We start from the raw sequence: 24989 nt of genomic DNA, 5'->3' as shown, positions 1-24989 counted from the left end.
ATGGCCAGCGTAGAAAGGGGTGAGAGCCTCATATTGGAGACCCATTTCCTTCCTCCCAAACCTGAACAGAGACCTACCTTTGTTAGAAGTATAGTCTGGGAAGAAGGACCTTTTGTTTAGCAGGTTTTTAAACATAGTCTGCTAGGTTGTCCAGACAGCTCAATTGGTTGAGCAGGAGACTCTTAAACATAACCTGTTAGCAAGTTGGAATGGTTAAACATGTAGGGAGATTCATAGAAAGCAGAGCTATGGTTACACAAAGGGGGTGGCCCTGAAAACCCAGGCAGAGTGCACTGGCCAGCCTGACACTTCAGCAGCCATCTTTGCAAGCCTTTCCCATCTCTTTCTCTCTAACCAGCCCTTTCCAGATTCAGTTACATCCATAAAATTTTCTCTCCTCCCACTTCAGTATTACTCCAACATTGCTCAGCGTGCCCATTCCTGGCACGCCTCCTCATGGCAGCTCATTATGTGACACTGAGACCCACACGGAGGCAGAGGGTTGCTGAAACTTTCTCTCAGGGCAGAAGCACTGGGGAAACCAGCTGTCATGCATAAGTGAACAGGTCTGCTGTCCCATGATCTTTCTGTGGCCTGGCTGGTTTCTCCCCACAGAGTCACAGATTTGAGCATGTTCTTCACAGAAACAGACTTGAGCCACATTTTGCTTATTGTTATCTCCCAGAATGTTTTACTCTGTTAGAAGCTACATGCATCCATGGAACACTGGTCCACTGGAAAAGATCAAAAGGCCTTATTCCAGTTCTCAAGCAGTCTCCACTTTGCTGTGTAACCTTGAGCAAGTCACTAAAAGTCTTGGTTTCTCATCTACCAAATGAGAGTCAGCAATAACTGTCAGCACTTTGCCTCACTGGTAGGAAGGTTAAATCACTGAAAGTGTGTGAGCAATGTACAGATGTATGAAAGCACACAGATGTCCAGTCAACCATGTGGTCTGAAAACGAGTTCCTCTTCCAAGACTTTTCCATGACTAGTCAGAGTCCAATAACACAGATCTCTTCAACATATGAATCTCTCCAGCTACCTTCCAGAAGGGTGAAATGTGAGGAGAGCATCTCTGCTATTTGGATTTGTGTACCTCGTTACTACAAAGGGTAACAGTGGACTTTATAACAACACTTGCTAAACTTTGCTGGTGACCTCTGTTTTCTTCTATTCAGATTCTCATTCAACGTACTGAATGACTTGTAGGATGTCTTATGTATAATAGATACTCAGTACCTCAGTTGAGCTAAGGAAATGTATAATATAAAAATGAACCTATGTCATGTATGTAATGTGATGTAAAATGTAAGCTAAGAAAACAGTTCTTACTGAAAATAAATTTCCAAAAGGTAATGCTAAGATTATAGTGGAATTTAAAAACTTAATTGGTTAGGGTAAGAGATGCGTTTGTATTCCAGAAAGGTTAAAACTTTCCAAGGATGTGAGTATTCCTATTCCCAGTTCTTCAGAAGTACGGTCCACATCCTAATAAGGTTTGGGAAAAATTCCTCACTAACATTCAGTATGCTGGGTGAACTATGGACATAGAATTTAGTCAAAGCATGTGGGTGGGAAGAATCTTTAATCTCAATATAATTATAGCAGCCACAGGTCAGCAAAGCAATATTTCTTAGTTTGTAGCAGATAAACCTTTTTCTGAGGAATTCTCAGCAACATCTAAATTAACCAGAACTTAATAGAGTGTAGACACCACTTCATATAATTAGTACCAACCTCCTCCCCGCCTTTTTCCTCTCTGCTTAAGTCAAAGAGAAAATGGGCTTTTAACAGGAATTTCTGTGAATGAATTTCTGGGGTTGTTCCAAAATCAAATGATAGGTTGGTTTCCTATAGCTTCAATTTTATGTCTCTATTGTTGTATGTGACAATTGAACCTAAGAATGATGAACCCATTTCCAATAAAAAAGATTATGTTTGCTATAAGTGTCATAAGCGTATACATATAAACAAGAGCATGCATTCCAGAACTTGACTTCCCATGGGGACTTTCTGAGGGGGTGTCTGAGTTAACAAAATGCCTTTTCTTATATAGGTGTCAAAAATTGAGTGGTAAAACTACTGCATTTTTCTTTTCATTTTCAGATGTACTGCCCAGGAAAGGCATAGAGAAAAGGGACTTATTTCCTTTAAAATTGATGTTATTATGGAAACTCTATAATATTGCAATTACAGTTGTAGTTTTCAATCATGGGAAAATATATATTAGCAAGACTTTTATGATTGGCCTGGGGAAGTAAATCCTGAATCACAACCATCAAGTTAAAAATCAGACTTCTTGCCCAGCCGGTGTGGATCAATGGTTGAGCGTTGAACTATGGACCAGGAGGTTACATTTCGATTCCTGGTTGAGGCACGTACCAGGGTTGTGGGCTCGATCCCCAGTAAGGGGCATGCAGGAGGCAGTTGATCAATGTCTCGCTCTCATTGATGTTTCTATCTTTCTATCACTTCCCCTTCCTCTCTTTCTAAAAATCAATAGAAACATATTTAAAAAATAAAAATAATTTGTTTTCCATTTGGGGGCATTTTAGTTTGTTTATAAGTCAGAAAGAGTTCCTTTTATATGAAGGTAAATAAGTTGACTAATACAGTTTAGAAAGATTTTAAACAAGAAGAACTTACAGGACTCTAATCATTAAATTAAAATCCCTATTTCGGTAAGGCTTTTTGAATATCTAATACTATGTTAATTGATGACCTTAATAGTTACAACATTGGTTAGAAGCTTTGATATCTTCAACTCACATCATGTATTATACTTCATTTTTATGACAACTAGAGCCAGGTTGTTTAAAGGAAAGTGTAAGCTAAGGGACCTGATCTCACTCCTGTAAACTGCCTTGCTCACCAACATAAATGAGATGGCAGTTTGCCACAACTTTCCCATTTAGCCCACATAATTCTTCTATTTCCCAAATAACTTCCCCTTCAATGAAGCCTACTACTTTACTTGTATAGGATATAAATCCTTTGTCAGTTATCTATTTGTTAGTGTTTGTGATTAAAGATATTAACCATGTTCACAAACAAATATTCTTTAAAATGTGTGATTAGTTTATGATTCCTGTTTATCCAAGGAATATAGCTTATATAAATCCTGAACAAATAATTGCCTTTCCAGGTGGCAATAAGAAACTTTTATCAGTGTGATTCAGAATTATTGAGCCTAGAAATACCAAGATTCAATGTTACAAGATAATCGTTCCTGTTATATTTATGATTCAATAATATTAACCCAAAACATTCTCTCTGATTCTAGCCTGCAGCAAGGGATGGGGAGAAAGGTATCAGGTACTGAGTTGGCTTGCCTGTAGGTGCCATGTTGCATAAATACACATGCCAGACTTGAATCTTTAGAGTTTCAATGTCCATTATGATTGCCTTATGCACATGTGACACGTGAGCACTTGAAATATGGTTGGTCCAAATGCAGATGTGCTGTCAATGTGAAATCACACCCGACTTTGACATTTTTATATAAAAATAGAGAATGCAAAAGATGTCAATAAGTTTTACATTGAGTGCACATTGAAATGATAATATTTGAAGATAATTGGCTTAAGAAAAAGAGGTTAATTTCACCTGTTTATTTTTCCTTTTTTAATGTGGATTCTAGACAGCTTAAAATTACATGAGTGGCGCATGCTTCTGTGAGGCAGCAGGGAGCTTCTGCCGGGTGTTGCTAAGGACCTGGGAGCAACTGAAGGGAGCAAAATGGAGTCCCACCTCAGCTTAAGGGCAGTTACTTGGAGACAGAGAAAGCATAGCTGTCCCTCTGTTTAGGTTTCCATCTCTCAAATTCTTTTGAGGCTAGTTAAATGGGACCTCACTGAATACAGATTTCTAAACTGAGTTTGTCCATCCCAGTACCCAAAGATAAAGTGTCAACTGCAATCTTCATTGATACAATGGCTAATGTTCTATAGCACTGGGTACAGTGCTTGTTCTAAATGCTTTTATGATCACCCATTTCATCCTCTCACCAGCAAGGTGAGGCAGGTACTATTTCTACCTCTGTTTGAACAGATGTGGACTTGATACTCTGAGACATTAAGTAATTTGCTCAAGGTCACACATCTAGAAGTTAACCTGTACAGTAGGATTCCCCGGATTTCGGCCCTTAGCCATGATGCAGTACTATCCTCGAAGACAAAATCTCTTCTTGATGCTTTAACACATTAGTATGCATGCCTCTCCATCATATAACAATGGTGTCAGTGTTTTCTCCACAGCTTAGATGTTGTTCAGTAATGTAACAGCTAAAATTTAAAAATATTTACTGTGTCAGAAATTGGGGACCTAGTGTAAGGTCATGAATGATCCAACTTCTTGTTTTTCCCTAAAGTTGCCCCCAAAAGCATACCATAGTTCAGTCTATTTTAAAATGTAGGTAGCTTGATTCCAATGAAATAAATATGAAGTACCTACTATGTGCCAAACACATTGCCAAGTACTGGGGACACAGAGATAAAGATGATAAATTCACAAATGGTTCTGGTCTAGGGAACCTAAAAGCACCTTCCTGCAATACAGTGTTGAGGCTTGTGTGTTGTGGGAATGAAGGAGCAGCACATTACACAATTTGGGGTTCAGGGTGGAGCTGTAGTAGTCAAGAAATCTTCTAAGAGGAGGGAGTGCTTAAGCCATCTTAACATACCTCCCACTAGTTCCTGGGGTTTGATTTATATTGCATGAAGACCGTTGTTAATAATGACAGCTGAGGTCAGTGTACTAGCAAGTGTCTGAGTCTCTTGGGTGGTTGAGAGCACTGATTCCATTTGTTTGGTTTTCAGGTACCAGTAAGGTCAACCTCGTGAAGATCCCGTCCACAGCCTCCAGCCCGAGAGACACAGCCCTGGCTGCTGTTATCTGCAGTGCTTTGGCTACTGTCCTGCTGGCTCTGCTCATTCTCTGCATCATCTATTGTAAGAGACAATTTATGGAGAAGAAACCCAGCTGTAAGTTTTGAGCTCTTTCTATTTCTTAGCATTGGTGAAGTGCAATTATCATCATTGTCATTTTCATGTTCCACAAGAGACTTGAATAAGACGAGAATCAAGGAGCTGTTTAAGGGACAGAGAGCACATGAAAAGAGATCTCACAGTCTTTTGTCACAGTCTTTTTAGCCTTGAGGGAGCAGATTGATGGGTGGCAGAGATGTCCCTGTGCCACTAGGCAAAAATAAAAATTACTCTAAGTGCTGGCAACAGAAATACTTTCCATTTCAAGCTTTCTTAACAAATTATTTCATACGAGATGCCCAGTGCACAAAGTTTGTGCACTGGTAGGGTCCCTACTGGCTGCCAGCTGCTGGCCAGGTACTCCTTCCCTTCCCCTGGTCGCCTGCCACTGCCACCGCCGCTGCTGGCCGCTGCTGGCCAGGGCCTCCTGTCACCGCCGCTGCTGGCTGGGGCCTCCCTCCCTTCCCCCGGCTGGCCCCACCCCCCTGGTTGAACTCTCAGATGACCTCCTGGTTGAGGGGACAATTTGCATACTATACTTTTATTATATAGGATTTGTGCCTTCGTGTAAGAAGAAATATTTTAAAATGTGAATGATAGCCTTCTTTTAAAAAAAATACAAATGCTAGGATGGTACTTGTCTGTATTATGATGTCCTTTAAAGAGGAAATTGTCTTTACTGACAGAATTCTCACCCCCTCCTTTAGGGTCTCTGAGAGCACAGGACATTCAGTACAATGGTTCTGAACTGGCCTGTTTTGACAGACCTCAGCTCAATAACTCTGCTCCCAGAGCCTGCTGTCAGTGCCACCAGGACTTAGCCCAGACCTGTGGTAAGTTCAGACAGTTACGAATCCTTTAGGGAAACCAGAGGAATGACATTGAAGCTGCAAAGAACTGTTCTGTTCCTGTTTGTCCCACAGCTAGGTTGCTCTGCTTGGTTTCTACTTAAAGCTAATCTTGTTAAATAGTTATTCTCGCCCTAACCTGTTTGGCTCAGTGGATAGAGCATTGGCCTGCGGACTGAAGGGTCCCAGGTTCGATTCTGGTCAAAGGCATGTACTTTGGTTGCGGGCATATCCCCAGTGGGGAGTGTACAGGAGGCAACTGATCGATGTTTCTCTCTCATCGATGTTTCTAACTATCTTTCTCCTTTCCTCTCTGTAAAAAATCAATAAAATATATATTTTTTAAAATATTCTCCACCGTACTCAAATGTTTGGTGTGTGTTGTGCCACTTAAATATTAAGAAGAAAATAATGATCAAAATCCTGAAAGTTTTCAGCAAATTTGTCTTTGTTGTTTTGAGTCAGTTAATCTAAAACACTATCAACTTTTTGTAGAGGAGGACTTTGTATCCCTTCCTTTCTAGTGGGTTCACACCTAAAGTTCATGTATCCACCTTAATGCCTTGGATTTCTTAAGGAAGAAGGAGGAGAAAGCTCTATGACAGGGTTTTCCACAAACCATAATTGCCTGTTAGGTTATTGACAGAAATGAAAGTTCAGGGAAATAATTCAAATGGGAATTGGTTTCTGATGTGGGCAAAATGAGCAAAGGTAGTACCAACTTTTTTTGCCACTTATTTATATTCATTAACACAAGGTTTCTACACTTACACTCCCCACTCCTATCCCCACTATAATGACCTTATCTCCTCTGCAAAGTAAAATTTGATGTGTCCAGCAACCCTTTCTAGAAACCTGCCCTAGCCTCCCTCTTCTCTCCTCACTTCCCAATTCTCTTAGCACCTTTGAAGCAATACTAACATCACCTTTTGTCTCATTCTTTAAGTGAAATATATCCTGATGAGATGGACTTATTCTCTTGGCACTGTTTAATTTTTCTTTTCAAGAAATTGCAGGATTGAGCTTTTCGATCTAATATCTCATATGTGGCATAAGGAGTTTTCAACATAATTATTTTTCTACTGATCATAACTATATTCTATTTTAGGAATATATTTAAGAATGAAATGTAAGACTTTGTGGTGTGTGGGGATCTATTTTTGCCTCTGCCTACGCTGATAATAGACCCTTAGACAGCTACCAATAGCTACTGGATCCTCAAAATGCCCCAAGCATTGTTTCCTAGATACTGTACCATGACATTGACACAGAATCAGAGTGAGGGATAATTTCTTAAGATAGAAATTCAAATTTTAAATATAATAAAATACAGCATTGTACAAACTCTGCCTCACCTGAACTTCTGTCTGAAAAGAAAGATTAAATATATAGATAGCCTTGTTTCATGTCCTCTTAGAATGCTGAGCTTAATCCCCCCATGCTAATGCCTAGGTTCAGTACAGTTTTCCATTTAAATCACTTCCTCCTTAGTAACGTGCCTTTTTTCTTTTAACTTTTTATTTTAACATGTTTTTAGACTTACAAAAATGTTAAAAGACTAGGACAAAAAATTCCCCCATACCTTTCACTCAGATTCCCTAAATATTAACATTTATCTCATCTGACATTTACTTTATGATTTTTATCTCTCTCTCTCTCTCTTAAGTGGTATGTGTATGTATATATATATATATTCATACATATTTTGTATATTTTTTAAAAATATATTTTATTGATTTTTGTACAGAGAGGAAGGGAGACGGATAGAGAGTCAGAAACATCGATGAGAGAGAAACTTCGATCAGCTGCCTCCTGCACACCCCCTACTGGGGATGTGCCCACAACCCAGGTACATGCCCTTGACCGGAATCGAACCTGGGACCTTCCAGTCTGCAGGCCGACGCTCTATCCACTGAGCCAAACTGGTCAGGGCTGTTTTGTATATTTTGCATATACACACACATTTTTGCATGTGTATATATACACATATATATACACATTTTTTTTCACTTGCCATTTAAAAATCATTTGCATATATAATGTCCCTTTACCCTTTATTACTTTGGTGTTTGTTTTCTAAGAACAAGAACATTCTCTTACATAAAGCATGCTTATTAATTAAATCAGGAAAGTAACATTAAATCTATTGCTATTATATAATTTACAGAATATATTCAGATTTTCCTAATTGTCTCAATCGTGTCCTGTGTAGCAAAAGAAAATCCCAGATAACACTTATTTATTTGTCCTGTCTCTTTACTCTCATTTAATCTGGAATATTTCTTTAATCTTCCTTTGCGTTTTATGACAATATTTTTGACAAAGGCAGGCCAATAATTTTGTAGAATGACCCTCAGTTTGGGTTTTCTCATTTTTTTTATGATCAGATTCAAAGATACCACAGAGGTGATGTTGTGTATTTCTCAGTGCCCCATATCAGGAGGTACATCTGTCTCATTTCGGTCAGATTAACTAGGGTCACTTTGTTAAGGTGGTGTCTGCAAGCTTTCTCTGCTACAAAATGATCATTGTTTTTGGTAATTAATGAAACTTCATAGGAGATTATTTGAGATTATGTAAACATCCTCTTGCTTCCAAACTTTGGCCCAGTAGTTTAGCATTCTCTGATGATTCTTACCTGAGTCAGTCATTAGTATAATGGTTAACAATTGCTGATTTTCTAATTGCATCATTCTTTCTACATTTATTAGTTGGCATCCTATGGTCAGAAAGAATTTCCCCTTCTTCCCATTTATTTACTTTAATTAGTGTGGACTAATGGACCCCATTCAATGGGTTACAATCCTTTGCAATCATTTATTTTGATGCTCAAATTTTCCTAGATTTGGCAAGTGAAAGTCCCTTCAGGCTCTTTCATGCTCATCTTATACTTTCCCTGATTGAGTCCTAGAACCAGCCATTTCTATAAGGAATGGGAGTGCCTTTTGCTTTTAAATAATTTTGAGAAATTCCACAGTGAGCATGACACATGTTTGTTGAGTTAATTGGTAGTGAATCCAAGTGAGTTCTTCATGGTCATAATAACACGTATTCAGACAGCACAAGGTGTGGCCTGTTTGAGAGATATTCAGGTGAAAGTATGTTGGGTGTCTGTCCTGCTTAACACTGGTTTGCAATTGTATCTCAATATATTTTCAAAAGGGAAATATTAGTTTCATATTATTCTCCTGTTTATAAAAGTAAAGAGATAATCCTCATGTTAAGTTTGAATATACATAAACATATATGTACATGTAAATATATAATTACTTCAAGTCTTTTTCTCTATATTTATGTGCATCTTTGTATTTGCCTGTATGCTTTAGTATGTTTATGGTTTTATAAAATTAGAATTATATATGTATATATAGAGAGAAAAGTCTAGCTGTTCACCAAATATTGACAGTGTTTATTTCTAGTTTATAGGGCTAAGGAAGATTTTTTTAAAAATTTATCTAATCTCTCTTTATATCTAAATTTTTTTTTCAATAAATTTAAGTGTACAGTTCAGTGGATTAAGTACATTCACATTATTGTGCAACCATCACCACCTATCCATTTGCAGAACTTTTCCATTTTTCCAAACTGAAACTCTGTATCCATTATACACTAACTTCCCATTCCTCCTCCCCCAGCCCCTGGCAACCACCATTCTACTTTGTCTCTATGAATTTGACTACTCTAGGTATCTACACTAATAAAAGAGAAACATGGTAATTAGCGTACGACTGCTACCCTTTTCATTGGCTAATCAGTGAGTATATGCAAATTAACTGTCAGCCAAGATGGCGGCCGGCAGCCAGGCACTGAAGCGAGCATGAGGCTTGCTTGCTGCGGACTCCAACGTTCCCCGCCTCACTTGCCAGCCTCTCAGCTGCAAGTCTAAGCAACTATGTACTATGTTGCAAATAGGAAGCTAAACAAAACCCCAGAAAACAGCTGGACTGCAAGCGAGCCAGACCGAAACATTGTATCGATGTTTTCAGCAGCGAGGCCTCAGAGCTAAAGCTGGCCCAGAATAAAAAAAAAAAAAGAAAAGAAAACAAGGAGCGGTTGGAAGCTTTAGTCACTCGCCAGCAGGAAAACAGCCCTCAGCCCCTCACCCAGACTGGCCAGGCACCCCAGTGGGGCCCCCCACCCTGATCCAGGACACCCTTCAGGGCAAACCAGCCAGCCCCTACCCGTGCACCAGGCCTCTATCCTATATAGTAAAAGGGTAATATGCCTCCTGGCACCGGGATCAGCAGAGCAGCGAGGCTCCCGGGACCAGAATCAGCGTGACAGGGGGCAGCGCCCAAACCCCCTGATCGCCCTGTGGCTCTGTGTGTGACAAGGGGTGGGGCCACAACCTCCCTATCTGCCCTGCTCTATTCGTGACAGGGGAAGGCACCCCAACCCCCTGATCAGCCCTGCTCTGTGCCTGATAGGGGGGAGCTCCCCAATCCCCTGATCGGCCCTGCTCTGTGTGTGACAGGGTGTGGCGCCCCAACCCCCCACCCCCGACGGGCCCTGCTCTGTGCCTGATAGTGGGGAGCTCCCCAATCCCCTGATTGCCTTGCTGCTCTGTGAGTGACAGGGGGGAGCTCCCCAATCCCCTGATTGACCCTGCTCTGTGTGTGACAGGGTACGGAGCCCCAACCCCCCTGATGGGCCCTGCTCTGTGAGTGACAGGGGGCAGTGCCCCAACCCCCCAATCGGCCCTACCCTGAGCGTGAGTGAGGGTGGCATCTCAACCTCCCGATCCGCCCTGCTCTGTCCATGATGGGGCGGCACCCCAACTCCCCAATCGGCCCTGCTCTGAGCCTGATCAGGGGATGCACTTAGGGATTGACCCGGGAGCAGGCCTAAGCCAGCAGGTCGTTATCTCCCGAGGGGTCCCAGACTGTGAGAGGGCACAGGCTGGGCTGCACCGGGCCTTTAGTATAATATAAATGGTTCATCATTTTTTTAAAAAGATAAAAACAGAGAAAAAAATTAAGACTCATATTCCCATTCCCCAAAAAGTTACCCAAAGGGGAATAGTTCAAGTTTCAAGAACGATGTTGAACTGGTATTAAAGAGAACATTCCCAGGAAAAGCATTATGCTTCATACCTCTGCTGTCTTTCCTAGGGCCTGTTCACTTGATCCCATCCTTGTGCTGTGATGACTCCTGCAGCATCGACCAGGTGACTCTTGGTTGCAGGGTGCATTCCCGGGCCACACTTCAGGAGAGGTAACTGGGTATTTTTTAAGCAATATAATTTCATAATCCTTGTGCAAATATGCATTACATTCATTTACCAATTTTTATGTGGAACATTTAAAAATGTTTCATGAGGGCATCACTTTTTAATATCATTAATGCCATTCTGGTCATTGGAGGGGGCATGTGTTTGGCACGAATTAGGTAAGTCTCTCAGGGTTACTAATATCCAATACAATATTTTTTATACTTTACCCTCAATTTTATTTTATTTTTTAAAATATATTTTTATTGATTTCAGAGAGGAAGGGAAAGGGAGAGATAGAAACATCAATGATAAGAGAGAATCATTGATCAGCTGCCTCCTGCACACCCCCTACTGGGGATCGAGCCCTCAACTCCTGGCATGTGCCTTTGACCGGACTCGAACCTGGGACCCTTCAGTCCACAGGCTGACGCTCTATCCACTGAGCCAAACCAGCTAGAGCCCCTCAATTTTATTTTTGTCTTATACTCATTATTTGTGACACTTCTGCCATCTGCAAGTAATTTTTAACATGTCATGTACTCATAGAATTTTAGAACAGCCTTCAAATTCAGTTAAGACCCAGGAAACTGCATGTTTTAGACATTGTATTAAGTATAACTACATTGATTAAAACGAAGTATATTAAATTTTAAAGTAATTGGAGGAATTAAGCTTATTGTATTAAAGCAAGTTTATAACAACTGGAATTCTGACAATAAATTGCTATTTCATCTAGAAAACTTGAAAGTATTGTTGGAATGTTGCTTTGTAGTCGTGGTTTTTCTCCCTATAGAACACTTAAAAGTCTTTTGAACATGTGTTCAGAAATGCAGGTCCGGTGGGAGAGACCATGCCGTCTTTCTTCGGGTCCCTTTCTCAGTTCATCTGTGGCGAGTTTTCGGATGCCTGGCCTCTGATGCAAAATCCCATTTATGGTGATGATATCTCCTTTTGTGACTCTTATCCTGAACTCACTGGAGAAGATATTTATTCTCAAAATCCAGAAAATGAATCCTTGGATTCAAACAGTAGTCAGGATTTGGTTGGTGGCGCTGTTCCAATTCAAGCTTCTTCTGAAAACGTTACACAAACTACTGATTTGTTTAGATACAATTCACTGATAGAACCAGTGCGAACTCAGGATGCCCTAATTACTAGAAGCCAGCTAGGTCAAACAAGTGGGGATATCATTAACCGAACCACTCAAACTCAGACGTCCCTCCAGGTAAGGCAATGACTGATTTTACTGTGGACAAAGCATTGACTTTTGGAAGACCATAGGGAATGAATTCTGTTCCTACCACAATATGTGGGGAACCTGATGAGAAGATTTGCCATCTTTCATAACTTCTTGTGTGTTAAAGAAGAATATATACTTTTTAATTTTTTTCAAATTTATCTTTATTGTTGAAAGTATTACAGATGTTCCCTTTCTCCACCCCCCATTGACCCCCTATACCTTGTTCCAGCCTCTCCCCAGATCTTCCCCACACTATTGTTTGTCCATGGGCTATGCATATATGCATAACAATTCTTTGGTTAATCTCTTCCAGCCCTCCCCCCTTCCCTCTCAAATACCTCATTCTGTGGCATACTTCAATGTCTCTGGATGTTTTTCATTAATCAGTTTATTGTGTTCATTCGATTCCACATATGAGTGAGATCATGTGATACTTGTCTTTTTCTGACTGGCTTATTTCATTTAGCATAATACTCTTCAGGTACCTCCATGCTATCTCAAATAGTAAGAGATCCTCCTTTTTTACAGCTGTATAGTATTCCATTTGTGTAAATGTATGACCATTTTTTTAGCACTGCTATGAACATAGGGATGCATATATTCTTTCTGATTGGTGCTTCTGGCTTCTTAGGATATATTCCTAGAAGTGGGATCACTGGGTCAAATGGCAGTTCCATTCTTTTAATTTTTTAAGGAAACTCCACACTGTTTTCCATAGTGGCTGTACCAGCCTGCATTCCCACCAGTGGTGTACTAAGGTTCCTTTTTTCTACATCATTGCCAACACTTCTTGTTTGTTGATTTATTGATTGTAGCCATTCTGGCAGCTGTGAGGTGGTACCTCATTGTGGTTTTAATTTGCATCTCTCTAATAATTAATGATGTTGAGCATTTTTTCATATGTCTCTTGGCCACCTGTATGTTCACTTTGGAGAAGTGTCTGTTTAGGTCCTCTGCCCATTTTTAATTGATTTGTCTTCCTTTTGGTGAGTTGTATGAGTACTTTATATATTTTGGAAATTAACCCTTTATTAGATGTATCATTAGCAAATATGTTCTCCGGTACAGTGGGTTTCCTTTTCATTTTGATACTGATTTCTTTTGCTGGGTAGAAGATTTTTAGTTTGATGTAGTCCCATTTGTTTATTTTTTTTCTTTGTTTCTCTTGCCCTAGGCATTGTATCTGTGAAAATTCTGCTACATAAGATGTCTGATATTTTGCTGCGTCTATTTTCTTATAGGATTTTTATGATTTCAAGACTTACATTTAAGTCTTTTGTCCATTTCGAGTTTATTTTTGTGTTTGGTGTAAGTTGGTGGTCTAATTTCATTTTTTTGCAAGTATCCGTCCCATTTTCCCAACACCATTTATTGAAGAGACTGTCTTTACTCCATTGTATGCTCTTGCCTTCACTGTCAAATATTATTGAGCATAATGGCTTGGGTTGATTTCCAGGTTCTCTGTTCTGTTCCATTGGTCTATATGTCTGTTCTTGTGCAGTACCACGCTGTTTTGATTACAGTGGTTTTGTAGTATAGCTTGATAACTGGTATTGTGATCCCTCTAACTTTGTTCTTTTTTTTTTAAGATTGCTGCAGTTATTTGGGGTCTTTTTTGGTTTCATATGAATTTTTGGAATATTTGTTCTAGATCTGTGAAATATGCCATTGGTATTTTAATAAGGATTTCATTGAATCTGTAGATTGCTTTGGTTAGTATGGCCATTTTAATGATGTTAATTCTACCAATTCATGAACACAGTATATTCTTCCACTTGTTTATATCTTCTACTATCTCTTTTTTCAACATCCTATAATTTTCTAAGTACAGGTCTTTTACTTCCTTGGTTAAATTTATTCCTAAGTATCTTAATTTTTTGTTGCAATGGTAAATGAGATTGTGGGGTTTTTTTTAGTTTCTCTTTCGGATAGATCATTATTGGTGTATAGAAGAATATACTGTATTTTAAATTAAATTCTAAGAGTTTTCTTTTAAACTCACAGCTAATGTATAAGGCCATAAAGGGCAGCTACATTTTTTTATTCGCCTTTGTAAATCCAACTACAGTTGACTCTTTTTAAAAATATATATTTTATTGATTTTTTACAGAGAGGAAGGGAGAGGGATAGAGAGTTAGAAACATCAGTGAGAGAGAAACATCGATCAGGTGCCTCCTGCACACCCCCCACTGGGGATGTGCCCGCAACCAAGGTACATGCCCTTGACTGGAATCAAACCCCGGGCCCCTTAGTCTGCAGACCAACGCTCTATCCACTGAGCCAAACCAGTTAGGGCTACAGTTGACTCTTGAACAATGTGGGAGTTAGGGCCACAACTCCCTGCACAGTAGAAAATCCAAGTGTAACCTTAGACTCTCCAAAATATTAACTACTAATATAGCTTATCACAGGGATGGCTAACAATAGGTTTATAGTTGTTTGTATAGAAAATAACACAATAATTAATAAATAATAATACAAGAATAAACTGTTTCCCATACTAACAACTGTAAACTTACTTTTGCCTACGCCTGTATTGACTGGAAGTCTTATCGATAATATAAAACATAGGTTAATATATATTTTGTATAATAGGGTTTATGTAGGTGAGAGAAAAGAAAATGTTATTAAGAAAATCCTAAGGAAGAGAAAATATACTTACAGTACTATACATACGTATTGAAAAAAAATCACATATACGTGAGCCTGCACAATTCAAACCCGTGTTGTTTAAGAGTCAATGCTACTTAGCACAGTGCCTCCTGACTCCATTCCTGGTTGAGAGAGAAGAGTTAGTTATAGGAGAATCTTGCAAACAGTTTCTCACCTTTGTTCTTCCCTGTAATATTCTTATGCCCAATACTTAAAGGCACTTCATTCAATGTGAAGTTCATGAGAATTTAGGTCTCCTAAAGCTATACTTTTCCTTCCTCTCTGCTCTGACTGCCTGACTGGTTTGGTTGGAAATTGTCGGTTGTGATCTGAGACTAACTGCCACATAAACCCTAGGTAAAAGGGTTTAAAATAAGGTTTGGGGTGGTGGCGATTGCGGGCATACGGGTCTCTCTGGCATGCTGCAAGACTGGAGGCAGAGAAGCACTCAGGGATACCGGGGCACTGACCCTGCTTTTTCCTCCAGGCAAGGATGTGGCCCTTGCTGAGTTTGACTTAATGTTTAATATTTCCTTAATGTAAGCACATATATTGTTGGTATACATTCTTCCGGAAGAATGACGCCAGCCTTGAGTATGAAAAGGCAGAGTCGCAGAACAGTGAGGCTCCCACAAGACCAGCGTTGCTCTCCCTCTGTGCCCCTCCTGGCCCAGTCAGGGGCCTGGGTACTGAAGCAGCACTATGGGACATGTGCATGTGCTCCTGAGTGAACCCTTGTCTACACAGATCAGGAACATGCTAATGTCCAAGTGTAGATGGAGATGTATTCCTTTTAGGTTGTATATTAATCTAAATCTGCAGTACTTTTTTTTTTTTTTAACTTCAAGCACATTCTATAGGCATTTATAGGGAATTTTATACAAAAACATTTGTTGTCTCCGGAGCAAAAATAAATTGTTTCCCAAAAAAAGAAAATGAAGAAAAGATAAGTAAGAGAAAGAAAAAAAAAACAAACAAATTAGACAGTTTAAAAATGATGATGGAATAAAGTAAATTTTTAAAAAATGCATACCTCTGTAGTTGGGAAAGACTTTTACTGACCTTGTTCTCTTGAGCCATCCCTAATTTTAATAACTTTCATGATAATAAGAAAAGACTTAAGAGTTAGCTTAGCCCTAGCCAATTTGGCTCAGTGGATAGAGCGTCGGCCTGCGGACGAAAGGGTCCTAGGTTTGATTCTGGTCAAAGGCATGTACCTCGGTTACAGGCTCCTCCCCGGCCTGGGCCCTGTTCAGGGCTCGTGCAGGAGCAACCAATCAATGTGTTTCTCTCACATTGATGTTTCTCTCTGTCTTTTCCTCTCTTTCCCTCTCTCCCTAAAAATCAATGGAAAAATATCCTTGGGTGAGGATTAACAATAACAACAACAAAAAAAGAGTTAGCTTAGCTGAGGGTAGGTCTCAAGGATGGCTGTGGCCCACAAACCTTTGGGGTTGAGGACTCCCAGCAGTCCAGAGCAGGTAACTGGCCTTACAGTAGGTTAGAGATGCATGGAGAGGCTTCCACCCCCTTCATAACTAATCTCAGTATTTCAATGGGATGCCTTGCCAGGTACTCCAAAATAAAAGTCATAGAACTCTTAGAGTTTAATGCATTCCATTTTCAGTACAAGATGTTGAAGTTTCTTTTATATCAATTCAATTGGCATTGATATCAAACTTGTTTGTGTTATCATCACAAATATCTATTACATCTCCCCGTACATTGTTAGGGAAAAGTCTGAGTAACTAAAATGACTGTGCTACCAGCTCACTACTGGTATTTCAGAGTATTGTCAGTAAATAGAATTACCACTCATCTTAATTTTGTAGCTTGTCCCCAATCTGTGATGTAAATACTAAGGAATGAAACATTTTGATACCAAGTTATATAAAAGCCAACTCATTCTCTACCTTTTTCTGTTTATGTTGTTGGTGAAGAGGACATAGGGTTGATAGGCACTATTATCACAGTTACATTAACGTAAAATTTTAGAAATGTAGTTTAGTATATAAGTGGGTATAAAAAGACATTAATTCCTTTTCGAAGACTGTTATCAAGGTGATTATGATCTGCATAAAGTTATTTTCAACACAAATTATTATGGAAAGTTATACATGAAATGGATGAGGAAGCATTACATTCAAGTTACACAATGTAATTTATTAATGAAATGTTCTTATCTACACTAATAAAAGAGAAACATGGTAATTAGCATACGACCGCTACCCTTCCCATTGGCTAATCAGCATATCCTTACGCAAATTAACTGCCTGCCAAGATGGCGGCCGGCAGCCATGCACTGAAGCGAACAGGGAGGCTTGCTTGCTCCAGTGATGGCAGACTCCAACGTTCCCCGCCTGACTTGCCAGCCTCTCAGCTGCAACTCTAAGCAACTATGTTGCAAATATAGAAGCTAAACAAAACCCCAGAAACCGTCTTTCAGTCAGCCGGGCTTCAGACATTGTATCAAATACAAAAGGTAAAGGCCAGAAACCTGCTTTCATCAGCGAGGCCTCAGAGCTAAAGCTGGCCCAGAATAGAAAAAAAGAAAAGAAAAAAAGGAGCATTTGGGAGCTTCAGTCACCTGCCAGCTGGAAAACGGCCCTCAGCCCCTCACCCAGACTGGCCTGGCACCCCAGTGGGGACCTCCACCCTGATCCAGGACACCCCTCAGGGCAAACAAGCCGGCCCCCACCCATGCACCAGGCCTCTATCCTATATAGTAAAAGGGTAATATGCCTCCCAGCACCAGGATCAGCGGAGCAGGGAGGCTCCAGGCACCGGGATCAGCGTGACAGGGGGCAGCGCCCAAACCCCCTGATCGCCCTGTGGCTCTGTGTGTGACAGGGGGTCGGGCCACAACCTCCCTATCTGCCCTGCTCTGTTCGTGACAGGGGAAGGCTCCCCAACCCCCTGATCAGCCCTGCTCTGTGCCTGATAGGGGGGAGCTCCCCAAACCCCTGATTGCCCTGCAACTCTGTGTTTGACAGGGTGCGGCGCCCCAACCCCCTGATCGGCCCTGCTCTGTGGGTGATAGAGGGTGGCGCCCCAACCCCCCTCCACAGGCCTTGCTCTGTGTGTGACAGGGTAGAGCCATAACCTCCCCATTGGCCCTGCCCTGAGTGTGACAGGATGCAGCGCCCCAACCCCCTGATCCGCCCTGCTCTGTGTGTGACAGGGGGCGGTGCCCCAACTCCCCTATCGGCCCTACTCTGTGAGTGATGGGGGGAGCTCCTCAACCACCTGATTGGCCCTGCTCTGTGCATGACAGGGGGGAGCTCCTCAACCCCCTGATGGGCCCTGCTCTGTGAGTGACAGGGGGGAGCTCCCCAACCCCCTGATCGACCCTGCTCTGTGTGTGACAGGGTATGGAGCCCCAACCCCCCTGATGGGCCCTGCTCTGTGCATGAAAGGGGGTGGCGCCGCAACCTCCCCATCGACCCTGCCTTGAGTGTGACAGGGGGTGGTGCCCCAACCCCCCAATCGGCCCTACCCTGAGCATGACTGAGGGTGGCATCGCAACCTCCTGATCCGCCCTGCTCTGCGCATGACAGGGGGCGGCGCCCCAACTCCCCATTCAGCCCTGCTCTGAGCCTGACCAGGGGCTGCACCTAGGGATTGGGCGTGCCCTCTGCCACCTGGGAGCAGGCCTAAGGCAGCAGGTCGTTATCTCCTGAGGGGTCCCAGACTGCGACAGGGCACAGGCCAGGCTGAGGGACCCCCCTCCCTCCCCGAGTGCACAAATTTTTGTGCACCGGGCCTCTAGTTAGCTTTATAAGATGTGTTATAATTATTACATAATTTTGGTAAATCTAAATAAGACATTCTGAATTCAAAAAATGAATCATTTCCATTTTACCCTAAAATTAAAAATAGCAAATAATGTATTTTTTAAAATATATATTTTTATTGATTTTTAGAGAGAAAGGGAGAGCGACATAGAAACATCAGTGATGCGAATCATTGATTGGCTGCCTCTTGCACGCCCCTTACTGGGGATCGAGTTCACAACCAGGGCATGTGCCCTTGACCAGAATCAAACCTGGGACTCTTCAGTCTGCAGGCCGGTGCTCTATCCACTGAGCCAAACCAGCTAGGGCAAAGAACAGCAAATAATCTTTTGAGCCCATTCTAAAAGATAACATTTTCCAGATTCTGAAAAGTACTTCTTCATGGGATGCATTTACTTAATGTGGGAAACTTGGTGAATGAAGCTTAATCTTCAAAAGAAAATAGGAGATAGGGGTAACTGTATCTCTTTGGGAAATTGATCCTCTTTATTTTAAGGGTCAGCCACATTTTTAACTGGAATCCAATCCATTAGATTCCAAAAAGCAATTCAGACTTCCCTCAATAGGTTAATTCTCCAACGTAGAGAATATACTTATTTAAAAATTTGATTTCAGCAGCTTACTATTGTGAAGCAAGTATAGCACTTTTAGTTCCTCAAGGTCATGTTTAGTCAGCTTGGCTCCTTGGCATGGGCTCATTCATAATTCAGGAAAGCACTGGATTTCCATTTAGGTGATGTGTAAGAGCAGCAATAGCCATAACAGACCTTTTTTTTTTGAACGGGATTAATTTATTTTATTTTAAATAAAACTTTAAATTCCTCCCTAGGCATTCACTTTATTTTCAGTTTGTTAACATCTATTCACTCTTTTCCCAAGATTTATTGAGATACAGTTGACATCTAACATTGTATAAGTTAAAGAAGTACAATATGATTTGCTACACGTGTATATTGTGAAATGCATAACAGCATGTTTGTCTTTATATGGTGTTAAGTTCAGATTTCTAATGCATGCAGCATTTGTTTCCAAACACAAATGCTTTCTTGTGGGTGGTTTAAGACCACCCAGAATCTGATGATGAGAGTTATGGTTCAGAATAAAGCCAATAGGTGTCAGAGCCTTCCTAGGTCTGTATGATTTAATTTTTCTCCCTCCCCAGAAGAGAACAGACCTAAGATATTTGGGACATCATTTGCTATGATGTTTGGGAGAAGGAGGCCAGCCTCTTTACTTATAGGAAAAGCTTTTTATGGTGATGTTTTTTTAACCAACATTTTAAGTGTCAGCATAAAACAATGGGAGGAATGGTAAGAAAGATATGAAATGACTTGGATTCTAGTTTTTTAATCTGTTAAAATCTCTATGTCCTTATTGACAAAATGAGTATAATGTGCCTCCCACAATAATGTTACTGTGCTTATTATTATATCTATTGATTGACATTTAACTAAACTATCTCTGATGATCGAGAGTATTTAAGTTTCTATTTTCAGATAATCTCCTTAGGCCTACGGGGGGATTTTTTTTCAAAAATGTATCCAATATGTCACTAATGCCAAATTAGTGGTATACAAGTTAATGAAGAGTCAGTGCATAAAATGAAGATTTTACATACTTACAGTACTTACAGTTGGCCAGTGCCTCATCCCCTCATGAGGTGAGGTCACTGCCCTCTTGTGATAAGGACAAATCTAAGGGCTCCACTTTCCAGAGGACATCAGCCCTACGAAGAGTGTGAATATTCCAAGGAGAGCATTATAAGGGGAATCTCATTCCCAAACTATTTCTAAACTTTCTCCATTAGTTTAGTGTAAGTTTTAAATTCAAAGATGAAGAATGGCACTGTTCATTAATCACCTTTGTTCTTTTAAATAAGGGTCAAAAGGCTCCTAAGATCTTTACCTACTTTAAAGGAGTACAACACAGAAACGGGTTTTCTATGTTTAAATGAGGTTGAAATTGTTTGTTAATACACTTTGTTTGCTATGGGTTACATCAAGCATGTCAAACTCAAAAACTAACACAGGCCAAATAAACAAGGTTTAAGTTTATGTGGGCCGCAAAAAAACAAGTTTCAATTTTCATAGAAACGTAGGTTTATTTCGATAGAGACGTGCTGAATACAAAGGACTAAAATAAATGAGTAATCGTTAACATAAAATAATAAAACATTTTAATAAAAATTAGTATTTTTTCTTGAACATTAACTTACCAGACACTGAATAACTGCACAAATTAATAAGCATAATGCAAATAAAACTATTTTTCTTGTTCTCTGAAAGTGAAATATTTCCTGTTGTGCACACCAAACAAGTTAGTATAAGACTAATGACATGGCAACCGGCTGCTAAAATATTTGCTGCTAGTATTAGTGGAGAGAAATGGTGTGCCTGCACATAAGGTGTGTAAGGAAAATGAATGCAACACGATTATAGTAATCAGTCATTACTGAACATTGTAGTTTGTTATCAATAGTTATGTGTAACAGGATATTGTAAAAATTAAGTTACAAAATTTTTATTAAAACGTTTCTTACATACCGTTATATTGACTGGGCTGCAAAAATATTCGTTGTGGGCTGCATGCGGCTCGCAGGCGGCAAGTTTGACATGCTTGGGTTACATTATCATTTTTTTAAGTACTGTTTGCAAATATTGAGTGACTGTGAGTTGTTATAGAATCTTTATTTTATTCTCAAAGTAATGGGTACTTGGATATATGAACACCATTACATGAGCTTCTTGTCTGTATGTGATTAAATTCATGTGTATTACTAGTAAAAGTTTTATATATAGATTTTTTTACAATTACAGTTTCCCAGCTTTAATTTGTAAGGTATGGTTTTTTAAAGCTCTCCTTCTGTTGCTGTTTTAGGAAGCTTTTTAGGACTCCATTCTTTCTGGATTAGAAGTGCACGTATGGAACCCAAGGGGCACGCACTCCTCCACTTACACTTGTGAACTGAGCAGTCTGGACCTTGCATGGCTTCTGGGGGGAAATATAAATCTGAATCAAACTGATGGCTTTTTAAGCCTTTCAACCAGTTGCTTCTGAGCCAGACCAGCTGTAAGCTGAAACCTCAAGGAAGAACAGGACAAGACTGCAGGCATTCATGATGCTTTGCATCTTTCCTAAACAAGAAGTTTCTGTGCTACAAGTGTGACTCCAAAGACTGATGCACTGAGTTGGCAGCCAGGGAGGTTACGGACCAATAACAAGAACCAGAAATGCAGTCGTGTGTATTTTCAAGGTGAATGTGGTTTCACAAGACTAAAGACCCAAAGTATAAGTTTTCATCTATATTTTCTTTTAAAATAATTTCACATAGTCAATTATCCTACTAAAAGTCAATGTTATATTAGTTACCTTAGTTTTTATGTAGAATGGGTTCAAAAATGAGTGTTTCTATTTGAGGAAGGTCACTTTTTTGTCATCTAAACTAATTGACCTGGGAAGGCTAGAATTGACTTCATTCTGCCTGCCTAAATCTTGGGTTTATTAGTTGAAGTCAATTGACCTAACTAGAAATTAGAGGAAAACAAGTCTTTTTAAGAATCAACACTTCTAACCTGAGCCAGCAGCTCACAAACACCTATCTGCTGGAGCTACTCATGAGAGGACTGCATCAGGGAACAAGGTGGGGAAAGGCCGCCATCACCCTGAGTCAAAAACCACTGAACACACACATTCTAGAGACTTGCATATTTCTGTGGAAATCAGTTGGTATGGCAGCATCTGTTACTCTGTCCCTGTGACAGAAGATGCAGAATTTCTCTTTTATAGAAAAGTATTTATTAAGATAATCTTTTTTTTTCTTTCTCTCACCCCTCACCCACCAACCTGTTCTCTGTATCTATGAACTTGGTTTGTTTGTTTGTTTGTTTTGTTTTGCCTATCATACTAAGGAATTTAGAAATGACAACATATCTGGTCCCTTTACTACTGAAACATGTCACCAAGTGAACAATCTTATGAGATACACTACATATTATCACCAGGAGAAAAAGCAGTTTGTCAGCAGCCTTTGAGTAAACAGCCTGTCACTGCTGCAATGTAGTTTGACCAGGACATTACAGTGTTCCCTCTGATCTCATCAGCTTAGTTAGGACAATAATGTCCCATCTTAGCCAGACGATGCTGATTTAAGTGTGGAGCTTCTGTTCAGATGCTTACCCCATCCCGTCTCACATTGGTATTTACACACTAGAAATATCTCTATAGCCAAGACAGAAATAAATGCAGATCAGGCATGAACTGGGGATCGCTCATTTCTCTTCATCTTTTATGGCCCAGAGAGGAGTTAATTGAACAGGATTTATTGTTTCTTTCTTAAACCTACATTATCAGATCTGGCCTTTTAACTGATTCCATTAGCTTTGTCCCATTTGCACTTTTTAAAAAAGAAAGACCTTTCAACATCAGTGTGTTAGAATGTGCTAAAATATTTTGTTTCAGAATTACCCCATCCAAATCAGTGTCTTTTACCTAAACTGAACATTTAAACTGAACATTAAAAATCTGGACATTATTATCTTCTCACATCACCCCATACATTTCTCTCTTTGTAAGACATTAGTAAAACCTAATGATTCCTTTTCTGTGGCTGGAACAGTTTCTCTATCCATAGTTTCAGGCTCTGATATGTGCATGTTAGCTTGCTGGGTTTGTCCTTCTCATGACCTCAGTTCATTTAACTGAAATACGAAATTAGAGTGTCTCATGGCAACTCATAATTTTGTGTGAGCACCCAGTCATAATCGATTGATTTCTATTTTCTTCTTGTTTGTGTGTTGTGTTTTTTGTTTTGTTTTTTACCATAAACCAATAGTTCTTAAACTTTGGTACTCACCAACTCTTATGAGAATTGTCTTTAGGAAACCCAGGTGAAATATTTAGGACTTGACCACAAGATGTCTATAAAAATGCTTTTTAAATTCATATACGTGTTCCATTGTTTGCAATCTGATCATTTTTGTTATGAAAGAGGGATGATCAAAGTAAGCCAAGGTTGTGCTCATTTTTGTAACCTGAATATATTTTCCGTATGAGCCCTCATTAACTTTAAAGACAAACACTTGCTGGAGAATGAGAGCTAGATTGATGAGAATGAGACTAGCCAAAAATCCTGAAGCTTCACCTTTGATCAGTAGATAAATACTTAGAGTTGAAAGTCAATTTGACTTGATATTGCATTTGAAAAATCCTGGATTATTTTTATTAAGATGAAGACATTTTACCCCACTACTATAGACACATACAGTGTTATATTCTACATTCTTTGTAAACATTTGAGGAAAATCCATTTTGCATTTCACATTGTTGGAATACCCTATAGCACTCAAATAAACTCAGCTGCTAGAGTGCTGAAGCTGGAAACTCATTAAGTAATAACATGGCTGGGAGTGCATAATTGTGACTTTTAATGCTGCAAGCAGTCATCGACAAGAATGAGACAAGGATTTGAAAGACAACCATATAAAGGCATGGGGTTTTCTAATTTTATGTATATGGAATATATATTTCAAATATAAAATTTCTACTTTAGATAAAGTTAATGTTGCTGTTACCTAGGTTAAGCACTACTTACTGTCTATGCTAGTAAAAATATAAACCATAAAAAGGAAAAAATATATCATTGCCTTAAGGTAGTCAGCTTGACTCAATTTAGATTTCATTATTATTGTTTTGCATACTGGAATTTTCTTATATGAATTGTTTTGTAATACCTTTTTTATTTGTGAATAAAATTGTTATCTGGTATTCTTATTTGCATGTTTAGAAGAAAGTGATTGATGGTGTGAATGCACACCATCTTGCTGTCCCATGTGAGAGTCTCATTAAGTTCTGATCTTTCCAATATAACCCTTTTGGCCCCTCAAACTTTATGAGAGAGATTTGAAATCCTTACTAGTGACTGCCTATATTTCTCAGGCATATCAAGCTACTGAAAATGCTTTGAGTTATTCGAAAATCTTTGGTATCAAAGTTTTATTATGATCTCTTTCTTTCCCTTCTTTTTATGACACAAAGAAGGAAGGACTTATGGAAGAAGTTTTATGTATTAATTTTTTTATGGAGGGCAATAGGCTGTTCTCCTGCAGAGGTGTGGACTAACAAAAGATAAGAACACTGGTCACTGTAAGAGTTTCCTTTTTCTTCCTAGCTTCTTACCTTCCTTCCTCAATCCCTTTATTCATTCTTCCCTCCCTTCCCCTCAGGAACCTATCTAATCTAATAAAAGAGAAACATGGT

At 39.7% G+C, this 24989-nt stretch overlaps 1 protein-coding gene across 3 annotated transcripts in view; it reads left to right on the top strand.

The window, feature by feature from the left end:
* TNFRSF19 (TNF receptor superfamily member 19) overlaps positions 1–24485 on the top strand; it is a 121433-nt gene extending 96948 nt beyond the window's left edge. For 2 of the 3 annotated variants that reach the window (XM_070407490.1, XM_070407491.1), the window contains 5 exons: positions 4821–4985; positions 5696–5821; positions 10948–11050; positions 11874–12273; positions 21612–24485. In XM_070407490.1, the coding sequence (XP_070263591.1) occupies positions 4821–4985; positions 5696–5821; positions 10948–11050; positions 11874–12273; positions 21612–21623 (806 nt within the window). In that variant the 3' untranslated portion in view covers positions 21624–24485. Of the gene's footprint in view, positions 1–4820; positions 4986–5695; positions 5822–10947; positions 11051–11873; positions 12286–21611 lie in introns of those variants that run through there. The other variant, XM_070407489.1, reaches the window with a different exon arrangement.
* Positions 24486–24989: the final 504 nt, after the last annotated feature.

Source organism: Myotis yumanensis, unplaced genomic scaffold (assembly GCF_028538775.1).
Source record: "Myotis yumanensis isolate MYYU_CA2020_CCGP unplaced genomic scaffold, mMyoYum1.0.hap1 SCAF_3, whole genome shotgun sequence".
NCBI classification, from domain to species: Eukaryota; Metazoa; Chordata; class Mammalia; order Chiroptera; family Vespertilionidae; genus Myotis; species Myotis yumanensis.
This window is presented reverse-complemented; position numbering and strand designations above follow the sequence as displayed.